General features: G+C 36.3%; 1 protein-coding gene across 5 annotated transcripts in view; it reads left to right on the top strand.

Moving 5' to 3' along the window:
• The window catches only part of plch2 (phospholipase C eta 2), a 365,570-nt gene that overhangs the window by 302,643 nt on the left and 40,010 nt on the right, over nucleotides 1-22,917 (top strand). For 4 of the 5 annotated variants that reach the window (XM_031905490.1, XM_031905492.1, XM_018096045.2 and 1 more), the window contains 5 exons: nucleotides 574-745; nucleotides 4,718-4,825; nucleotides 7,543-7,548; nucleotides 14,965-15,123; nucleotides 15,840-15,875. In XM_031905490.1, the coding sequence (XP_031761350.1) occupies nucleotides 574-745; nucleotides 4,718-4,825; nucleotides 7,543-7,548; nucleotides 14,965-15,123; nucleotides 15,840-15,875 (481 nt within the window). The remainder of the gene's footprint in view (nucleotides 1-573; nucleotides 746-4,717; nucleotides 4,826-7,542; nucleotides 7,549-14,964; nucleotides 15,124-15,839; nucleotides 15,876-22,917) is intronic. The other variant, XM_031905491.1, reaches the window with a different exon arrangement.

Genomic DNA, 22,917 nt, shown 5'->3' with positions numbered 1-22,917 from the left:
AGGTCCCAAGCATTCTGGATAATATGTCCCATACCTGTACTATTGCAGACTCTAATGTGGATATAACACTATAAAGATTTTTGGGAGTGGTAGTCCACCTGGATTATGTGACCCTATAGATAAAAGGCCCTTACTTCTATTAAAAGATGTTTGTTTCACGGAATGTGAGACATGATGTAAGACATGAAAAAGGTTGGTGGCAAGCCCAAAACATTGCAATAAAACACTGCTTTTTACTACTTCTGGGTGTTCCTAGATAGAATTTACTACAGTTATTCTACACATTCCATTCCAGCTTGCTGTGAATAGTGGAAGTGCTACAGGATGCCCATCAGTGTTAACATTTTAAAGCTTTGATTGTGTTTTAAATTTCTTGCTACCACTTTTATTTAATGGCTTTTCTATATATCAAGGAAACTAAGTGCAGTATTTTTAAAATCATCAAGCATCCAAGAGCTATACCACAAATGCACTTGCTCTAACTGTTCCTTCTTTATACCTGCTGCTGTATATATTTGCTAATGCTTCTAAACGAGGGATTGTTAAAAGACTCACAGGAATTTCTTTTGGCAGCTACCCTGTCATCTTGTCTATTGAAAATCACTGCAGTGTGGTACAGCAGAAGAAGATGGCTCAGTACCTGATTGAAATCTTGGGCGAGAAATTAAATCTCTCTGATGTAGTCAATGAAGATTCAACAAAACTGCCGTCACCGGAAAGCTTAAGGGGAAAAATATTAGTGAAGGTAGATATGACTGAATGTCTTTATATAAAATTGTGTGATGTTTTTAAAAAATGAGGAATTGGTTTCATCGTGTAGAAGTTCTTGGATATTCCTCCTGTGCATGCTGGGAATTCCAACCAGCAACAAAAATAGTTGTCTTGTGATGCAGAATAGCCCAGTTACATCAGCACCAGGGCATACTGTGATATATACAATGTGTTCTTCATTTTCTTACACTTTCTCCGTATATTGTAATTTATTGTCATAAAACATTAACTTGAGAGTTTACTTACTCATAAAATATTGATGTTTTGTTTAAGTACATTGATCCATGTTGTTCTATGACTTAGATTGGCCCCAGATATACTGTATATATTCCAACGTGCAGAGGTGTGGATTTAGTGGTTCAGTAAGTAGCATACAGCACTTGATGCAGTCTCATAGAGCTCAATAATACTGACAGTATATAACAATTATTTTTTTATTTGTATTATATTTTTGTGAAATTATTTGAGAAGGACAGCAAAATGAATGAACACATTGAACAGTTTTTTTTTCCCCCAGAAGCAAGAACTAGTGTAATATTATCGTGTAACACAAATGCCAATAATACCTATATACCTCATACATGTAATATTTTGTTTTTTATCTGCATGTGATTAGAATTTAATATGTATTTGTGGGCGTGTAATGCACAGACTACAAAATCTGAAATCCAAGCAGTCATAAAAACAAGTGCTTAACAATGAGTCAAGTGCTGAGCTATAGTGTGTTACAGCACTGTCCTTCAACCTTATGCTGTGAAAATGTTTTGGGATTTACTTAACTTTAATTTTGAACAAGTGCACTGATTGTACTAATGGCATTATTTCCTTCTCTACAGACTGACCCACTATGTCTAAACTCATTCATGTTAAACAAGCAATCAATTCTGCTGACCTCTAAAAGATCAATAACATTTTCAGCCCTATGCAAAAAGTACATTATCATGTTGTTGTGAAATATACTGTCTCATTAGATTACAAAGTGAATGTCAGTTTCAGTGTAGTGTCTCATTACAGTGACTGCATCAGTTTGAGTTTATGCTGTATTTCAGCATTGTAAGCGAATATACCCCCTTCAGTATGGGCCAGCATTCCCAAACCCTCATTGTCCCCCATTCTCCTCTCTTTTAGAGTTTAGATTTCTGCTGGACTTGTCAATTTAGATTTCAATAGCCGCTATCACTCTTGATTTTTGCATTCCCTCTTATTGTCTTGACATCATTGGGCTGGTTTATAAAACTTCTCATTATTCTGTTCCATTTCTTTTTAACTGAGCTCATCAAGTTCCATCAAGTGAGATCTCAATAATAAATCCCGTAGTTTGATTAGCACTAGCTACAAAAGATGTTCATTTCAAAACAATCAATCTCTAAAACAAAAATTGTTTATTAACTACATCACTGTACCTAAATATGCATACATACAAAACAAAACATAATTCATTTGCATACATAAATTCTCATTATCATGATAATAGCCTAAAACAAGATTAGAACTCTGTGCTATTGACTTCATGTGTGCAAATAAAGACTTGCCATTTCCTTGTATTCCATCTCTTCTGTTTCAGGATTCTATATCATCCTTTCAGTTTTCACTATTTTACTGAACTGATATAACTGTGTCAATTTATCATGTACCCAAAAATGACCTCAATAATCCCCTGTAGAAAATGCATCCAATTTAGGGGTTTGTGCATTGCTATGGGGAACATCGCTGGTGATGCTTGTCTCCAATGTTAATAAATACACCTGTAGGGGATCAGAGAACCCTGTCCCCTGTTTCTCAGTCTGTGATCTCATCCAGCCTAGCTACAGCCTGGGGAGGGATCCGGTTGGCTGGCTGCCCCAATGCACATCTGGGAGAGGTGTGCCTAAGCTTTGGAGCCAAAAATCTAGGGGCGGGCCCAGCAGTTTATAAAGGAAGCCCCTGCTGTTGTTTGCCAGAGTTGAAAGAGATACACAGTGAGCAGCCAGACAAAGTATTGTGTGTTAGACTTGAAAGGATAAAAGTCTGCTGGGCTGCCAGGAAGGAATCAGTCCTCTGTGGTACCTCTTAGTGTGTATCCCCTGAGGAACAGGTATTGCTCGGTTACCTGCTTCGTGGGAGCAGCCACCCCTTTCAACGGGGAAGGTACTCTGGGGCAGGTAGCGCTACCTGGGGGGAATTAAGAGCTCTTTGGGAAGGGACTGAACTGATTAAAGGGTTGGGGGTTTATCCGGATCAAAGTTGGGGCTGGGCAAAGTACAGAGACTGTGCCAGCCGTGGATAGCCCACACAAGTTCCCCAGGATAAGAGTATCAGTCATTCCTAAAACTGTTCTACTTCTATTTCAAAGTTATATAAAGTTTGATATTGCTGCAAACCGTGTGTTATTATTTCCTAGTGGAAATCCCCTAGAGGTGTGTTCCTCAGTGTCCACTAGGTGGAGGCACTGCGCTGTTCCCAGTTCCCTGTATCAATATTCTTTGAGAACACACATCTCCTGAAAAATACAGCCCATATTAAGTGAATGTGCCAAGAAAGGGTTACACACCCATAGTTTATTTCTCTCTTAATACAAATTAGCTTGTTCCTGGTGAAACTCAAAATTATTATGGGGTAATATATGACCTGCTATCCTTAGCAACCAATCAAATGTTTTCTTTCACTATTATAGTTGCTGTAAACCTATAAAAGCTAACTTGCGGGATTGAGGGCTAGGAAAAAGATTTCTCATGTTTACACATAAACCAGTCTGCAGTGATATTCATAACCTGTTCCTTTGTATGTTCTCTGGTGCTTAAGAGTCAACATTTGGATTTAAGGATGCCTATTGCTACCATTATCTATTTCACTCTATGGAGCGCACAAGCACTTTATAGAGTGGAATGGCCTTTGACTTTTGTATTCTGATGCATTAACACAAGTGTCAGCTTCTATGTATGTATGTATGTATGTATAACTTTATTTATAAAGCGCCACAAGGGTGCGCTGTACAGTCTTACAGAATACAACATTACACACAGGGAGGACAAGTGATATAATCAATAAATACAATAAATATATATATATATAAGTGCCATGTGGTATGAGACACAGTAAGAAAGGAGGTCCCTGCCCCGTAGAGCTTACAATCTAAGCTATAATACAATAAATATGTTAGTATGTTAAGATTTCTCTTACTATTGGGAAGTTTTAAAAATTGCAAAGTGGATGAAAGTACTAGGAATTTTTTTAATTTACTCCATAGTGGGACACCTAATGCAACATGCTGGAAAAAAAATGGCCTTCGTCGTCAAAAGTATAGCATTTTACAAACATTGCAAACTGCCTACGTTGTAGATTATTTTAAGGTTGTCTCTGGTTCTGTAGCACTGCTTTGTCCAATTAAAGTAAAGAAAGGCTTGCTGGCATTGTTAAAGTCAAAGGATTTGTCTTTGAGTAGAGTAAAAGAAATATGAAGGCAATTCTTTTTGGACACAATAATTTGTTTCTTTGGCACAGTTTTTTAATCCCTGCTGTCCAGCTGATGAAAATGTGACCAGGGGTCAGAGAATGAAAAAGGCATTACCTAATTACAAAGCCTCCCTCCAGCGTTTCTCTAAGGCACGCATTTGACACAGTGACCTTAAACTATTAACTAATACATTCTCAAAAATAAGTGTTAAAGGTGCATTATTCCCTTGATGACAAAAGTCTTTTTAATAACAGTTTTCAAGAAAGATTTATTTAACAGATTGCCCATGAGAGCCATTATTTTATTTTTTTTTTGGAGCATTTGGAAGATTTGTAAGCAAAGAGCTCTGGCTTCGGCCTGGTTTTGTTAGCACTAGTAATTGGCTTACTATGGTGTCATACCAGTTTTGCCAAGAGTTCTTTGACTTGGACTTCATAAGCCTGAAACTCTCTAAAGTACAAAGAAGTGAATATAATTATGTCGCCTTTATTTTGTTATTCCTTGTGATCTTAGGGAAAGAAGCTTCCTGCCAGTATCAGCGATGACGCAGAGGAAGGAGATGTTTCAGATGAAGACAGTGCAGATGAGATTGATGATGACTGCAAGTTAATAAATGGCGATGTATGTAAGCTATTACTTATATACTGTATAAAGTGATTGCTTTTAAATAGTATGTAAGCACTTTGATTCTTGACTTAACTAATGCTCATTAAAAAGAGCCAGTAGCCTCAAGAAATTAAAATTACCTACATTTTTTCCAGCACAAAGTACACTTGACCTGAACTTAAGGAATTTTCTCATCATTTTAGAGTATCATATTATTATTCCTATTATTATTGACATGTATTTATAAAATGCCAACATATTTTGCAGTGTTATATAATAAATAGGTAAACTTACAAGAGTAACTAATAGAAGAGTAGGCCCTGCTCAAAAAAGCTTTGATAAATGTCTTTACTACTTTTTTTGTGGGGCTTATTGGCACAGTTTAGGATTATTTGTGATGTAAAGTCGCTAGGTCCATACAATACAATAAAACATGTTTTTGTACTTGGTAAGAATGACCAGTATTGTTGTTTAAAAGAATCATTGGTAATTTAAGGTTTTACTGGCACTTGAAGTACAACAATTCACTTTAAAGTGAATTAAAGATAGAGCAGATTTTTTTTTCAAAGGGATTGTCATTTTTCCTAAATGGAGCCAGTAGGTAAGCTTATGGGCCCAAAATTGCTCTATTAATATCTGAACAATGTTGTTCATTTAAGAGTTATTTTACAAAAATATATCGCACACAAATGTTGTTGCTCTTTCCATTGTATTGTAGCCTCTTGTTAAATTTATAATTCCCCAATTGGCTACAAGTTGGCTCTTACCCTATAACAATAGGGGGTGATTTATCAACATTCAATTTTTTTTATTTTGTCATTCAAGTTTTTTTAGCTCTAAAACTCGCATAATTTGAGTTATGGTTCAAAAACTTGAATGTCTGGTATTTATTAAGTTCCAAAAACCGAATATAAAATGTCGCCATCTAAAAGCTTGTGAGTTAAAATGGAAGTCAATAGCAGTTGTCCTAGGCAAAGTCAAGTCATATATTCATGTTTTTCAAGACATTTTTCGAGTTTGAGGTATTCAAGTTTTTTTAATCACACAAGTTTACCACATTAATAAATAAGCTAGCATTCAAGTTTTTTTTAAAAATGCAAGTTTATTCGAATTAGAGAAACAGACTCAAATTCTCAAACTCAAAAACTGATAAATAGGCCCACAAATGTTCATGCCACACCATTCATATTGGGCAATGAAAACCTTTCTAGGTATTTTATATTTGAATAAGAAATATATAGGTATTACAATCGGACTGAGCAGCATATATAAATCAGAAGTAAGGGAATGTTATGTTCAAAAAATGTATTATATTCTTGTGTTTCTTTTTTTTAAAGGTAAGTGCAAGTCTATATGAGTGTATATATTTCTATAAACATATCATTAACTTTATATTATTCAGTGTGCACATTTCTAGAATACAATTATGGATGTCAAGTTTCAGGCACAATTATCCTGAAAGAAATGCAAGCGTACCTTGTTTGTGTTGCACAGTGTAATAATTATACCTGAAAAAGTGAAAAATATAAATAGTGTGATGCAGGAAAAATCATCTTGCTCTTCATGCTTAATAAACACTTGTTCTGGCGTAAGGGAGGGTACCATGACAGTATTTGAAGTCCTGCTGAGATTCTTGACATTACGAACCCTGGAGAATGCAGACTTTGCTGTCCTGAAGTATTTTTGCTCTGCTGTCATAAGCACAGACACTGACACTATTAATTGATACTCAACACACTGTTTTATTTGCCTGCTGGAGTCCTGTGCATATGCTGTTTGTTTCCCATCTGTCTTGCCTTGTCTGCCAATATTTACTAGCAAAATTTCACCTGGTGTGATCTGTTTGAAATCTGTTGAATTGTTAGTCCCTTCTGAATCTTGGTCTAACAGTTTAAAATAAAATAAATAAAAAAAGGAATATAAACCTTGAGAGCTTAGAAGCCCACCTGCCTAGATTTCCTTGCACTGTTCACAATGGCTAATTCTCCTTTAAAAGGATACATTGAGCCTAGCCTTGTGACTTGGCAATATCCACTTTTGCATGTATTGGGCCATTTCCCACATTCAACATACTTTCTGGTATTTTGTACTTCTGTAGGTGTAAGCTGTCAATCAGTTTGATCATCCAAGAATTTGGTTTGATTAATAAAGGTATGATCTGTCAGCTTTTGCTTCATTTTGACTGCCGCAGTTGGTGGATACGGTTTTTTTTTCTTTACATTATAAAGGAGAAATTAATTATCCCAGATTTTCTGAAAAAAATATACATGAATGGCGTTCCATAAATCATATCAAAGTGATCAGGTAATAGAATAAGGCTGTGAAACTCATTTCAATCTTGAAAATGGAAAAGGAATTGGTGTGCATGCCTATTTCTCTTTGGTGCACATTGCTCGATTGTATTTCTTGCTTTTTTTTAACTTTAAGCTTTCTCCCCAGGATTAAATCAAAACGCTAGTATAATTTAATATTATTATTATTATTATATATTCTTGTGGATTTTGATTATCTTTCCCTCTCAAAGCAAACCCTTTGAGGCCGAGAGCAACAAAGCTTTGGAACCAATTCTGCTGACAATATTTGCTCACACTGAACTCTGCGATATATTAAATTGTATTTTTCTGGGCTACTATGTGACAAATGTATTGTTTGATTTTCATTTGTATGTTTTTTTTTCCTTTCTTTTTTTCCTTTATGTGTCTTCCTGCTCATCGTTGCATGCATTTATAAAGTGGAAGGTACTGTATCCCTGTCTCCCATATCTCTTCATATCTATTTTTTGTTTCCAGCTCTTGTGCAGCTTTGCTTGCAGGGCCATGTGAGTCAGCAATAGCAAACATTCTGTTACCAAACTTTCTTAGAAAAATAAATAAAAGTTACTGAGGGGGATTTAGAGAAAACGCTCAACTTAAAGAAAAAAAATAAAAATAAAATCCTTTGCTGTAATTATTTACAGTTTAAAAATCTTCCAGCACAATGCCTCACTTCCAAGATACATTCATTCTGTTTCACTCATTCTTGTGGCATTTTGCAAGTTAACAACCATGCAGGGAAACATAGGGTTTCCGTAATTTAAACATTAAATAAACCCAATAGTTTTGCTAAATGTTTTGCCATCAATATGGATTCATGCAGCCTACCAGAAAGGTCCTGTTTTATTATGACAGATAAGGGAAAATGGAAATATATATATTTTTTAAATCTGAAATATTTAATTAAAATAAAGGTTATTGGAAATAGCCACCCTGCAACTGTAATCTAGTTTTTGGATAAGGGATTCCATACCTGTACTTCATATCATGTATTTGTAAACATACACATTGCTATACAGTAAAAAGACAGAAACATTGAACATACAGATTACATAAAAAATGAGACTGATAAGCAACACAAGATGTAAAAAGGCCCAATGATCAGAGGGTATGTTCATACTGGGGAATATTAAGTGGACTGATCACTGGTGCAGGGTGAATACAGTAACTGCACCAAATAATGGTGCATGACACAAGCAAGAAGGTTCTTAGTGAGTAAGAAATATCCATTTATTATGCAGATCTTTATTTGTGGCTATTAGTTTTATAGTACAAGAAAAAATATGAGATTTCCTTCAGTAACTTATATATTTCTAAGCAGATGCACCTAAGATTTGGTAACTTCTGTGAATTTAGACACCTTTCCTGCTTTGCGTGTGAATTTGTTTATATGTTTTTGTTTTTGGAACTGACTGTCTTTGTCTTATTTTTACTAAAATAATATAGTTTCTAATGATATTACATATTAAACGAATTATACATCTCCATCAAGTACAATCCATTAATGATCTAGCCCACTGTATTCATTGTGGCAAGCTTTGCACATTTGGTTTTGTATATTGTCAAAGGACAACTCTGAAGTAATATCATTTAGAAACAAGCGCTCTGGAAATTAGTGCAAAGGTGACTTATTAAAACGAAAAGACATCTCCAGTTTAATTTATATATTCACCTTCCAGACATTCTTCAATTAGTATAAAAGCAGCCTTTTATAATGTCTACTGTTTGTCACTGGATTAAAGAAGAATTTTATGCATGATTTGTTCTATTTATACTTTCTGTCATAATAATAGTAGTATGAGGTTATAACAGGGTAATAGAGTAAATCTTATCTTGAGATCCCTTCAATCCAGGGTCTAGGAACTGCACTAATAATGTAATATTGTATAGTTTATTGAATGAGTGTGCCAGTTGTTCTTCTTGTACTGGGCACACAGAGCCAAGTGGGCTCATAATCATGTCACTTGGGAGAAAAGAGAACAAGAGTGTAAGGGATTTACTATATATATATATATATATATATATATATATATATATATATAATATATAATATATACTAATATATGTTATTAATATATATATATATATATATATAATTTTTTTTAATGCTTTTCTTAACAGGGCGACTGCTCATAGGATTAACAGTTTTGTTTAATATTTGGCTAACAGAACCTATGAGCCTTAACAATTCAACCAACTGTTCTAGTGGTCTCTTGCACACAGCACATTCTTTTTCAACTTTCTCACCCACACTGTTTAGTTCCTACACATTTTCTGTAGAAATGTTTTCAAATTTCCAGGCACCCATTCCTGTCTATAAAGCACTATGTATATAATTGCATTAATCCCTTGGCTCTTGCTCCAATACATTGCCCTCTCTGCTCCACTGCATCTCATTGGTGAGGTTCATTTCTTATCCCTCTTTTCTCCATCTGCAACACCTCTTATAGTAATACATCTATGTAATATGTAGGGTTAACATCTGTATCTGTAATAATACTGAATTTCAACTTTTAAACTTTAAAACGATTCAATTCTGTGTACATTATGAAAGATAATTATAATACCACAAGTAAGACTTTTGATAGAGGAGTAATAAACAGTTCTGTAATTTAGCACTGAAACTTGTGGACATTTTGGTGGTCCATGGAGGTCCCTAAATACCATTCATTGGTTGCAACTTAGTTTTTGCTCATAAGATGCACCAGTTAATAGTACTATCGATAAAGTTAGAAAATTGAATTGGACTTTCCAAACCAATTTCAGTGGCCACTTAGTAAAAAAATATTGCTTGAACTTAAAGGAGAACTAAACTCTAAAGATGAATATGGCTAAAAATGCCATGTCATCATCTCTATAGTAGTAATGATATAGGTCTTTACAGTTGTAACAGTAGCTCCCCATCTTGGATTCTATTAGACAGTGCACATGATCAGTGGGCTCTGAGCTGCTGCTGAGAATCAAAGTTTAGGGGTCATCGCCAAATATCAAGCAGAAACTGAGGTTGGCCTCATATAAGTATATATGGTCATATAAACTGATGCTACAGGTCTGATCATTACATTTTAATGCTAACTGCACTGTTTTCAGATCTGCAAAATAATGTGAATCTGAATGAATTACTAATCAGTCTTATACCGTTACATTTATATTCAACATATGCAGTATATTGTGTGTCGGTCCCTAAGCTTAGGTAACTGACAGCAGAACAGAGCACAGGGACATCTTTGGAGGCACAGATCTTTTCTGCTAAAGGGCTGTGGATGCCTTGGGCTGGTACAGAAGCCCACATAATGTACAACATTTCTAGCCTATTTCTTTGGTTAAGATTTAGTCCTCCTTTAACTTTTGATACACAGATGCAGAAGACAAGCAATGTGTGTCCTTATGGAGCAAAACTGGCTAAAGATAAGCTCTTTGAAAGTGGGCAAATCAAAATAACTATAAGAAAAACCCACTAAGTTAAAAAATAGGAGCCGATGTGCCAAGTATCAACTACCAAGCATACTAAGACAAAGACCAAAAGATTTAATAAAGAAAAACTGAAAAACATAAACCTCAGCAGAAATGTGTAAGGTACTGGCAGAAGTTCAGGCACAGGGTCAAAACAGGCAGCAAGGCAAACAGTCAGTAGGGCAGGCAGCAGACAGGCAGAATCCAAGTATCAGGCCAAGGTCAAAACTGGGTAGTTAGAACACAGGGGACAAGGGCAGAGCAGGAACAAAGAGCATTCAGGAGCAAGGAACAAGGTTTTCGGGATACAAGGAGCACAGGATCTCCAGAGCTAGGAACCAGATGGTTAGTCACAACAGAAATGCTACTCATCTAGTACCAAGGCATGGGAGAGGCAGGCTTAAATAGCTGGAACACAGACAGGGGGAAAAGCCATATTGTGATATTATCCTCCAGGCCACATGTCTCCTGTGGTTCATCTTGGAGGAGCAGAAGCCAGTAAACACAGGCTCCCTGGTTCTAGGCCAGGTAGTTTCTAACACAACCTTGCTGCATTGTAAAGTAATTTAATGAATGAAATATGTTCCTGTGTCCAGGATAGAGATTTCTGTGTCTTGTGTTTTTGTGTCACAACTGCCCAAAAATAGCTTCAGATGACATTGTTAATATTTCATTTTAATGCTTATCCACTTGTTAAATTAAAAAAGAATGATCTGTATATTATATTGATTACAAAAGTTAATGGAAGAAATTTGTACCAAGGTGCAACGCAATATTACAGTGAATTGCTGTTTTCTGCCAGCAAGAAAGAATATCCGCCTGAGACGTTATTTTTGGTACCCTAGAATATCAGGAAATTATCAGAAAATAAACATCTGCCAGTCAGTGTTATTAGAAATTTTTTTCTAAACTGGGGTTAGGCAGAGGCTAATAACTTCGTGGTTTGAGATTATCTTTGCAATTGCAAATTGAAAAATAGAATGGATTTCAGTTTCTCTATTATAGGCGAATGTTCTGTTTAGCAAGAGATCTTTTTGAACGCTAAAAATCACACTAACTTAATCCATTCCTGATTAGAGTATCTGGCAGTTTCATTCAGCTGTCATGAACGTAGCATGTTATGATTTCTCAAGCTATAGAGCAACGTAGGAGAGTATAGAGCGTTAAAATATTGTAGAAAACATGTAGCTTGCACCAGAGCCTTGTATTGTCACACAGTGATATAATATAACATGTGACCAGTTTTCAATGGCTACTTACTGCCAAAGAGCTTCTTTACAGTGGGCAGTCAACATGTCATTTGAAACTCCATATACTGTCCCATGTCTCGCTCTCTCACTTTCTCTCTCTCTCTGTCATTTTTTGTGCAGTTTATACGGAACACCAAATATCACCATTTTGCATGTATTTACATTCTTCTTATATTCAGTCAATATTTTTTCTTTTCAAAAGACTCCATCTGGATATTACTAGCCTTTAATTGGCATGTATCTCACAATAAAATCTTCTAATTGGTGTATATCATAAGAAGTTGAATCGCCAGCTCATTTATAGAACTATGTGGGCCTAAAATTTTAAACAAGGGCCTAACTGTGTCACCCACAAATTACATTGCCCAAGTAACCACCAGTTTTATTAAACTCATTCCTTGGTGCATATGCATTTTGGATTGCATACTGACTTCTACTACCTGCAGATTTCTTCTGTTGGTAATGCAAGAGTTAAAGCTGGATATGCATAGGTCAATGTCTATGGCTACTCCTACCATTTGAAAAAAAGCATGTGTTATGATCTCAAGGAGAAACACTTAGGGGCTGATTTACTAATCCACGAATCCGAATTCCGAATGGGAAAAAATCGGATTGGAAACGAACATTTTGCGACTTTTTTGTATTTTTTCCTCGCCGTCGCGACTTTTTCGTAGCCGTTACGACTTGCGTGAATTGCCGCAACTTTAGTATTCAGCGCTAGTAAACAGCGGGCAAACCTTTCTGATTTTTTCGCGACGGCTATGAAAAAGTCGCGACAATTCGCGCAAGTCGTAACAGTTACGAAAAAGTCGCGACGGCGACGGCAAAAACGCAAAATACCGATCATTATGAAAAAACGCATGCAGATGCTTTTCAGACGTTCGTGGATTAATAAATCAGCCCCTGAGTTTAAATGTAGTGCCTTTATGTTAACAGTTAATAAAGCAATTAAAGTTAAGGTGCTTGAAACCTGTCATAATGAATAAAAAGAATACAGTAGATGTTTAAATGACTGCCTAACCTGTAATTGCCCTTGGACTGCTATGTTCTTACTTCTTGAAATATAAGCCATGCAATAATGTAACACCAGCTGTTTAGTTCTGGAAGATGATGAGTACTCTTTGCAGATTCATATCCTTATGCTACTTACAGCAAAAGTTTGGGCATATTCACTTAATTTTGTAAGTGAAAAGCGGGAATCAGTGGGTTACAAAAAACATATTTGCAAATGTTAATGCCCAGTTGCATTTTATTTCACCATCTTTAAAACATAGAAACACCTAGGGGCCCATTTACTTACTCACGAACCGGCCGAATGCGTCCGATTGCGTTTTTTTCGTAATGATCGGTATTTGGCGATTTTTTAGGAAAATTATCGCGACTTTTTCGTTGCCATCTGAATGTTGCGCAAAATCTGGCGATTTTTTCGTAGCGTTAAAACTTGCGCGAAAAGTCGCGCCTTTTTCGTAGCCATTCCGAAAGTTGCGCAAAATGTTGCGATTTTTTTCGTAGCGTTCGGATTCATTCAAGCTTCAGTATGGTGACTTTTCTTGGGCCAGGTTGGAGCTGCAGGGTGCCATTGAGTCCTATGGGAGGCTTCCAAAATCATGCTAAGTCTGAAAGTTTCGGCCGCCACTTACGAGCGCTCAATACGAAAAAGTCGCGACAAGATACGAGCGAATCGTAATGGCAACGAAAAACTCGTGTTTTTTCGCGAAAATCACATTGGTAACGAAAAAGTCGCAACAATTTCCGAAAAGTCGTAAAGGCGCCAAAAAAAATCGCAAAAAATACGAAAAAGTCGCAAAATGTTCATTTTCCAATTGGAATTTTTCCAATTCGGATTCGAATTCGTGTCTTAGTAAATCAGCCCCCTAGAGAAACATAGGAACAAATTGTGATTGTGGCATGTGCAAAAGTTGGATACCCTTCCACTTGTCCAGTGGTAAACACTGTTTTCCAATAGCCATTAGTAGTTGTCCTCTGCTGATCACTGCATAGATTAATAACATTTCTGACACCCCAAACTTGGGACTCACTCAACAACCATGGGCAACTGAATGAAAATCTGAAAATGAAGCTATCTGGTGCCTACATGGCAGGGGGAGGCTATAAAAAGATGGCCAAATCCTTCCAGTTATTTCTACTGTCTGTAATCAGTACTGTATGATCTGCATAGATCTGCAAGAGTGGGAAGAAGAGGAGGAGGCCTTACCTACCTCATTTCAAACACCAATGTCTGAGTAAAAAAAAAAAAAAAGCAAGCTAAAAGTTTTGGAACGGCAATCACAGATCTGTGGATAGATTTTAAACATACAAGATGGCCTAAGAAGATCTCAGAATTAGATGTGATCTGCAAAGGATAGTGGGTAAAAATTCAGACAAAAATAAGTAAGAATAAGTTAAATACAAAAGCTGTGATCTGGCCAAGGGGGGTTTTACTAAATATTTTCTTAGTGGGTTGTCTGAACTTTTGCAGATGTCACAATTACTATATATGTTTTCCTGTGTTTTAAAATTGGTGAATGAAATGTAACTGCACATTAACATTTCACATTTTCACACTCATTTATGCAGTAGTTGTTACTACTTCACCTACAAAATTAACTAAATATATAATTTGGCCAGGGGTGGCCAAACTTTTTCATTTTATTGCATATATTACCACACAAAAGTGTGTTTTAAATGGAACCTTCATTCAGAAGACGTACCTACCACATACATTGTCACTCCTTTGTAAATATAAAAAGAGTGACCACTCTACACTCAATATGTGCTGATCCTAAACCTTGTGTAAAATAAAATGCTATACCAATAATATAAAATTGAAGAATGTCTTCTACTAGAATGTTGCACAGCATGTGCTCTATGCATTGGAATATTTCATTATAACATTCTGGTCTTTCCATTTCAAATAATCATACATCAGTTAGAATAGTCCATCCATGGAGTCCATGGTGAAGGCAACTATCTCAATTTCTCATAAAGAGTTTCCAGACTCTATGCTTGTGACCTGCAGCTGCATGAACTGTGGATCATTTTTAAATCTTTTGATAATTGAATTACCTTTTTGGTTTTATTCGTGGTCAAGGAATGTTGCCTTCCATTTTTCATTAGTATGAAATCTCCATATCTATAGGCATCTGCTAACAGAAAGCAAGTGGAAAACATTGCAAAGAAGAAACTTGACTCGCTGTTGAAAGAATCAAAAATCCGGGACCGCGAAGATCCTAACAATTTCACAGTCACCACACTGCCACCATCTGGGAAACTCAGCCAGAAACCAGAATTAAAAAAGGTATAACATGAATTTTTGTCATTATTTTGAGAGCCTATTGGTATTTTTAAGTGTCACAAAACATACCCTATTAATTTATTACCATAGTTATTTAAAGTTAAGTGTGTATGAGCATTAAATAGAAACTATAGCTAAATTGTAAGATAAAGCGTTAGTGTTAGCAGATCATATAGCTGCCAGTTAACCTTTTACATACAAACGTTGTGTAATTTATTTACAGATTCACATACATTTTACTGCTAAAGCTGCAGACTGGCAGACAGATTTTTGTCAGAAAATGCTTTCTTCTGCAACAAAATGTAAATGGTTAGGAACACCATACACTGTAGCAAACTTTTAGCACCAATCAGTTTAGCAACTGCAGTTCTCAGGGTGTGATTAGTGCTCACCTAACCCCAGATCAATTCCATAAGTGCTGCAGCACTCCCAGACTTCATAAAACCACCTTTATTTTTACATTGCCCCCCACCACCACCCAGGTACTAGCCTCTACTGCCTACCCCTAGTTCTGGCCCTGTAGTATGGCTTTTACACTTCATAATAATTACATCTATTGCTTTGGAACATAAGGGACAACAAGTTTGACCATCTACACTTAATTAGCATGGCCCAAGTCTTTTTAGACAAATTGATATATTATGTTTTAAATAATTAAATTGTGTATTAGTGTAAAATGAAATTGTATATCTTATATGTGTATGTATGTTTTCTTCCAGAAATGCAGCTCTGGATCTAAAGGGGAAAGGGCTTTGGTAAGAGAAAAAGGGTTTTTATATATTCTGTTGCTCGGTGTCATGCATTGCATTCCCTACAGTATAAGGTTAAAGATAAAATGACTTTCCTTGTATTTTATAGTAGTAACTAGTAACTATTTATTAATGGCTTGTGAATTCCACTAACACTGTTGATATTTTATGTGAGATGGTTCTTTCATTTTAGTAAAATGCCAGTGCTACAGCAAAATGTCATGCTAAATTTTGTTCCAGGCTAGTGTACTTAAATGCCTGAATGACTCCCTTGGCAGCTATGCTGCTTAGCTGTCATATGTTCCCTTTAAGAAAGGCCTTCCTTGCACTGCCGGAGCAGTGGTGGATGCAGCTGGAAGTCCTATCGTCACAGTTAATCTTAAAATATAATTAGATTTATATCTGCGTTCTTTAGAGCTAATTTAGGCTTGCGCTTTACAGCAAGTTTAGGCTAACGTGCTAATTACTTTCTCTGGCTTTTCTCTTAATCATGATAAATACGTATTGTCTGTTCACATTTGCTATGGCCACTCAGCATATCCCTTGTTGCTGGTGACGGGTTCCTCATACTGTATAGTTAGCCTTATTCCCTTTGCTAAATCACTGAAGCTGTATTGTTTCCCACTGCTTTTGCTGTAGTCTGTTGTTTGCAAATTAAATAATAGCTGTGGTAATGAAGTAGAGAAATCCAGTCCTCTGACTTAATGGAGAGTTTAAGGAAATGTGATTGCTCTGTCTTTTGTAGCTTCATGAATTCTTAAAAATGCATTAACATCTTGTGCTCTTTGTGCTCTGTAAGCAGGGCTAATCACTACTATAGATCTGACTAAGGGCTTGCTTTCTGACCTTATTAATACTGGGTCATTTTACATGGGTCTAACATGTTATTTACATGTATGTTGTCATCAGGAATACACAGAAACTTCCATGTGACCTTCCTGCACCGTCTGCAGTGCTCTTTATTGCTTGTGCTAACAGGAACGCTTATTTTACCGTTATAATACTTTTAATATTTAAATACCTTCAGTGGGTTAGTGAATTTGTGTGTCTCTTCCCTGCGTCTCTTTACAGTGCATTAATTATTCATGCTTGATCTGGTTTTGTTTAATATTCTTTCTCCCATTGCACTGATTACATCTAGGGAAGTTTTTAATTAAATCTCAGAAGTTTTTGTCTCGCTCTGTTTATATAAACAGTACATATCCTATGTGCACTAATGCTTTTATTTGGTGAAGTCAGTGTATGTATTCCCATAAAGCCTTAACTAATGCTCTTTTAAAAGTCTAACCCCCATATGTAATAAGGTTTGCACAGGAGCAGTAACCCAGAGCAAACAATAAGATGTTTGCTTTTAAACACATGACCAGTAAATGCTTCTAGTTGTTTGGTTGCTATGGGTTACTGCTCCTGGGCAAACCATAACCCCCTAAATATGTTATTGAGGGTGTGTATTTATTTCCTCCAAATAAGCAACTAAAAAGGTATAACTTGTACATAATGTCAACATAGCTGTACAATTTATACTTTACTGCCTGACCATTGCTATTAATGATTAGCCAATTTTTACGGCAGGCATGGATTCACAGTGAAATTTTTTCCTTTAGCGACAAATTCGCTAATTGACTTTGATGCATTTGAAATGAGGAAAAAAAGTTGCACGCATAAAAAAAGTCATGCATGTACGAAAAAACTGTTGCATGGTAGAAAATTTGTTGCCTAAAAAGTCACGCATGTAAGAAAAAATTGTAGCCCATTCAATTTTTTAGCAGTTTTGCAAATTTTCTGCAAAATGGGACAGATTCACTCATTACTAATTGCTATATCTGTGGGGCCCTTGGGCAGCAGTTTTGACAGCAAGCCCATTATATCTGTCAGTTTATGCAAAAGTGAAAAAGTTGATGCCTGGAAAGTGACAAGTGCTGCATCTTCCTCCAGTTTCCATCACCTGCTTGTTTGCCTTATGGCCCTACGGGAAAAGCCAGATCATTACCTTCTGTAGTCAAAAATCTCACTAGGGGCAAAGTATTATTTTCTACTGCCACATACATGTTTACAGCCAGATCATGCAATATGCCACTATTAAGATCTTGTTTGGCCAGTGTTGCCTTGGGCTTCTGGTATCACACATAGGAAGGAACCCATAATTCCAGTGGAATAACTGCGAGTTAGAATAGAACTAAATTCCTTCTAGCCCTATATGTGCAATGCAATAATAGGCAGAACCCATTTTCCTTAATTTATATGACAAGGTTTATTTCTAAAGTTTAGGCCACACCCTACCTTTTGCCTCCTTTCTATACATATACACACATGCACACTGACTGACAGATTATTATTTTCTCAACTTTGTGTTTTCTTAAATTATATTTGAATTCATGCTATTTTTCATCATCCAGTCAGATTCAATTTGAGGAGGAAGACTTATCTCATGGTTTATCACGGAAAATGCCATTGTAGTGTTTAGGAAGATCTGGAACTGAATCAAGATTTGACTGTGTCCCTATATCTGATATTGTATGATGTTCTCAACATTGCCCTTCCTTCTGAAGCCTTTGCTTCAATTAAGCATTTTAGCCAGGCAATGAAATGCATTTAGAATCACCTTACCCTAGAGAGGCTGATAATGTTGTGATAATGGAAAGGCAGACTTTTCTCATCCTTTATTCTTGACAGTTAATGATGTGTGATCGACAAAGTTACGGCTGATTATGCTGTATGAGGAAATCTACAGCCATAGTGCTTCATACCCACTGCTAGCACACAAAAAAATTATTTAGCTGGAATGTTTCTCACATTTTAGCTTTTAGAAAAGTGGCCTGAAACCTTATGGTGTTTATCATTCTGCCTGCTTTAATGACAATGGGATATCTGTTGGGCTGTTGACTTTCATATATGAAACATTTACAGTGTTTTTAAGCAGTGTTTTCTATTTGCTTAGTGCCACATTGCTTTGCTGTGGTATATAGTCTTAAGCTAGCCTTTTATAGGATGATCATTGGGCTATCTAATAGATCAGTCCAGGTCTAAACATTAGTATAGTGGGTTTTTTTTTTGGTTATCCATGTAGCCAAACAGAACTAATCTACTTGTTTGGCCACTGGTCTAAAGTGTTTCTGAGAGGGAGGGATCTTTAGTCCCATTTCACATTTGGATATAAATACAACCATGCCTTTTAAAGGTGACTGTTGATGAACTGATTGTCAGCCTCTAATAGTAGGCAAACTTGGGCAACGAGCCCAAATAAATCTGTGCTATAAATATGAGATGCAGGGTTTTCCAGTGAGGATTTAAGAGATCAACATCTTTGTTTCATGTGAAGCAGGAAGAACCATGTAAAGTTGTGGGGGTAGGCTCTCCTCAGCATTATACAATGAAGAATGAATGTATGGTCTTCTGGTACAGTTTTACATAATTTAATACATGTGCACATCATTCTAAAGTTTACATATCTAAAATATAGGGCCTTTGCTTCTCCTTTATACAACTCTCTGCAAACTAATCTTTGTGGAGACCAGGTTATGATCACTATTCCCTAAATGCTCACCAACACTAATGCTGGACATTAATTCAGCTTTATTAATGGTTACAAGATCTAAAAAAGGACCTTTTCCTAAAATAATTGGGGCAAAGAAATATTATTTTATTTTATAGCATATTGAGGATTTTGGGATTTGGTTTCCCCATAACAGTAAGAAATTCATTAACCTGCCTTAATGACATCAATATTTGCCAATGGCTTTCCCATTTCCTGGCCTTTAACCTGTCTCTTTATGGTATTGCTGTGATATAATAATTGTTTATTTTTCTATGCTAGCTTTTGCTTGTCTGAAAAGCAATATATATATTCCAGGAGAGAGAGAAGTGCCCACAGGCATCACCCAGCCAAATGCTTTGCTTCGAAAGGGAAAACAATTCACTACAAATGAAACCACCTCAATCTGTATTACAAACTGATTGTATATTTAAACTTGTGTGCATGATAATATGCATCATCTATGTGTTTTTTCATGTAAACCTCTTATGTCTAACAAATGTGTTCTAAAGAGTCTCAGTGCTGGAAATGAGTTGCAAATGAGATACATAGCCAAAGGCATCTTACTAGGGGCAGCTTATGGCTTCATTCCAGTGTATTCCAAATTAGAACTGGCTGAGTCTCTCCCGAGCTTATATAGTGGGGCTGTAGGATCCCAGCTCATGGTAATGAGGCAAGAGTAATTTAAGGTTGCATAATGCTGAACTCCTTCACTGCTGCACTGAAGCAAATTATCCCACTGCGGTGTCTTATTGACAGTTTTGTTTTTCCTTAAATGCAGCATTTTACTAAAACAGAGAAGAGTTGAGTTATTTAAAATGCAAAATAAATGCAGTTTCACTTGCAGTTGGGCCCTTATGGGGGATAGGGGGATTTAAAAAATACGCTGGTTTACCTAAATTTTATTACAAGGTTAAAAACGATCTCAAAAGGAACTCGGTACAAATAGGAAGAAAAGTCGTCAGAACAGAGAAATATTTTGTTGGGTTCCCTCCTGCCGCGGGTGAAAGCAGCTATGTCTGATCAAAAAGTTATTGCAGCTCAGAGCTAAAACTGCACTGATCAATTTTTTAATGATTTTTCCTTTTCAAATAGATGTTCACTGTCTACAGGGAGTTGCTGTCATCTGCCAAGAGGCGCTTGCAGCAACACAAAAGCAAAGTCCCCAGAAAAAGCATAATTGATTGTTTACAAAAATGGAAATTACATTTATGCATGCATTATTATTAGCAATGGGTTCTCCCATTTCAATTACCCCTTTTGTTATTGTAATCACAATTTCCACAGCGTTAAACACAAAGATGCATATCTGAGAGTGAAAATTATCCACAAAATTCTGAGAAGCAATTCAGTAGTGAACAATTTTCAACATTAGTTAAATGAATAGGGCTTGTGCTGAATATATGATTTGTCTGTTATGTAAATATATACATTTTCTTGCACAAAAAAAGGTCAAATCTGAACTTAAAAGTAAAGACACCTTCTACTTCCTGGTTTTATTAGCACAATCAAATCAGCAGTCCGCTGACTAGCCCCCTCTGTATAACAAGCTGCTCCTTATCTCAAGCTTTTAGCTGGCAGAATGGATACATTTAGGGCAATGACACATGGTGATATTTGGTGCCCACGTTAAAAATTCATGCCCTTTGCTAACACTGTAATCGCCGCAAGTAAATTACTTGTTTGCATTGCGTTCGCACTTTCCCATGATTAAGCCGATTCACCACAAGTAATGTAATTACTTACGTCAGTTACAACATTAGTGAATGCCAAGGCATTTTCTGGAAAATTTGTTGCCTGCAGTAGCAAATTTTTAACGTAGGCGTTAAATCTCCCCATGTCGTTGCCCCTGACCCAAGAGCTTCTCATTATCCTGTTCATTTACTTTGGTTGTGTTCGTACAAACCAGAAAGTAGAATTGTTTAAATGATTTAAGCACAAGTCTCCAATTCAAACCAATCCCTGGTTTTGAGGGTGAATTGGACCCCACCAAGCACAAATTTCAAACTGGAGAGCTGCTGAAAGAAAAGCTAAATAAATTCAAAAAATATGAAGACCAATTCAAATTTGATCTTTATATCATACTAACAGTTTATTAAAAGCTGAATTGCCCCTTTAAAAACCTCTATTTACCCCCTTTAAAGTTGCACTTCATACATAACATTCATGCTAATTGCATTCTACGGTGTGACCTGCCAATTACCCTATCCCATGAGCAAAATTTCATAGTGAAATAAATACTGTTTAGTGCTCTGTACTTTTTATTCACTTTGACAGAAACTTTTTTTTAAGAGTGGTTAAAGGAACAGTAACATCAAAAAATTAACGTGTTTTAAAGTAATTAAAATATAATGTGCTGTTGCTCTGCAAAAAATTGGTGTTTTTGCTACAGAAAAGCTACTATATAAATAATCTGCTGTGTAGCCATGGGGGCAGCCATTTAAGCTGGAAAAAAGGAGAAAAGGCACAGGTTACATAGCAGATAACTAGTAGATAAGCCCCATATAATGGGGGTTTATCTGTTATCTGCTAAGTAACCTGTGCCTTTTCTCCTTTGAATGGCTGCCCCCATGGCTACACAGCAGCTTACTTATATAAACTATAGTAGTCTTTCTGAGGAAAACACACCAGTTGTACCAGTGCAGGGTAACACTACATTATATTGTAATTACTTTTATACACTTTCATTTTTTGGTGTTACTGTTCCTTTAAGGGTTTTGATGATTAGACTTTTATTGAAAAGCCAAAGCCACCTTACTAAGTCAAAGCACATGCCATTTGTGTCTTAGCAAAGAAACACAAAATGAATAAGGTAAAGCAGTGATCCCCAACCAGTGGCTCAGGGGCAACATGTTGCTCACCAACCCCTTGGATGTTGCTCTCAGTGTCCCCAAACCAAGTGGTTATTTTTGAATTCCTGACTTGGTGGCAAGTTTTGGTTGAATAAAAACAAGATTTACTACCAAATAAAGCCCCCTGTAAGCTGACAGTGTGCATAGAGGCTACCTAATAGCCAATCTTAGCCCTTATTTGGCACCTCCATGAACTTTTATGCTGCCTGTGTTGCTCTCCAAGACTTTTTACATTTGACTGTGGCTCACGAATAAGAAAGGTTGGGGACCCCTGAGGTAAAGCATTCTCCTTGCACTCCTAATATTGTAGCCATCAAGAGTCATTACAAAGGTTGAAGTATAATAATTAATTACAATTAATGAAAAAAAAAATTCTAAAGTCTCACTTTGAATGAAGCTTAATAAAGAAGAATGTATGGACTGCATCTGCTAACAAGGTACTAATGAATACCTCCTCCTGTGACCGACTGACCTGCAGATGCAATACATCTAAAAAGGCCATCCTTTTCTCTTTCTCCAGCCTCCTGCCTGAAACTGAAACCGAAACTGAAACCAAAACCGAACAATAGTATTACTTATGACTCCCAGCCCTATTTTTCACAAACCATTATCTATCATTCTCTCTGGTCTTTGGTTTTAAAATGCTTTCCAGGATCTTCATGAA

Source organism: Xenopus tropicalis, chromosome 7 (genome assembly GCF_000004195.4).
Source record: "Xenopus tropicalis strain Nigerian chromosome 7, UCB_Xtro_10.0, whole genome shotgun sequence".
In the NCBI taxonomy this organism is placed as follows: Eukaryota; Metazoa; Chordata; class Amphibia; order Anura; family Pipidae; genus Xenopus; species Xenopus tropicalis.
This window is presented reverse-complemented; position numbering and strand designations above follow the sequence as displayed.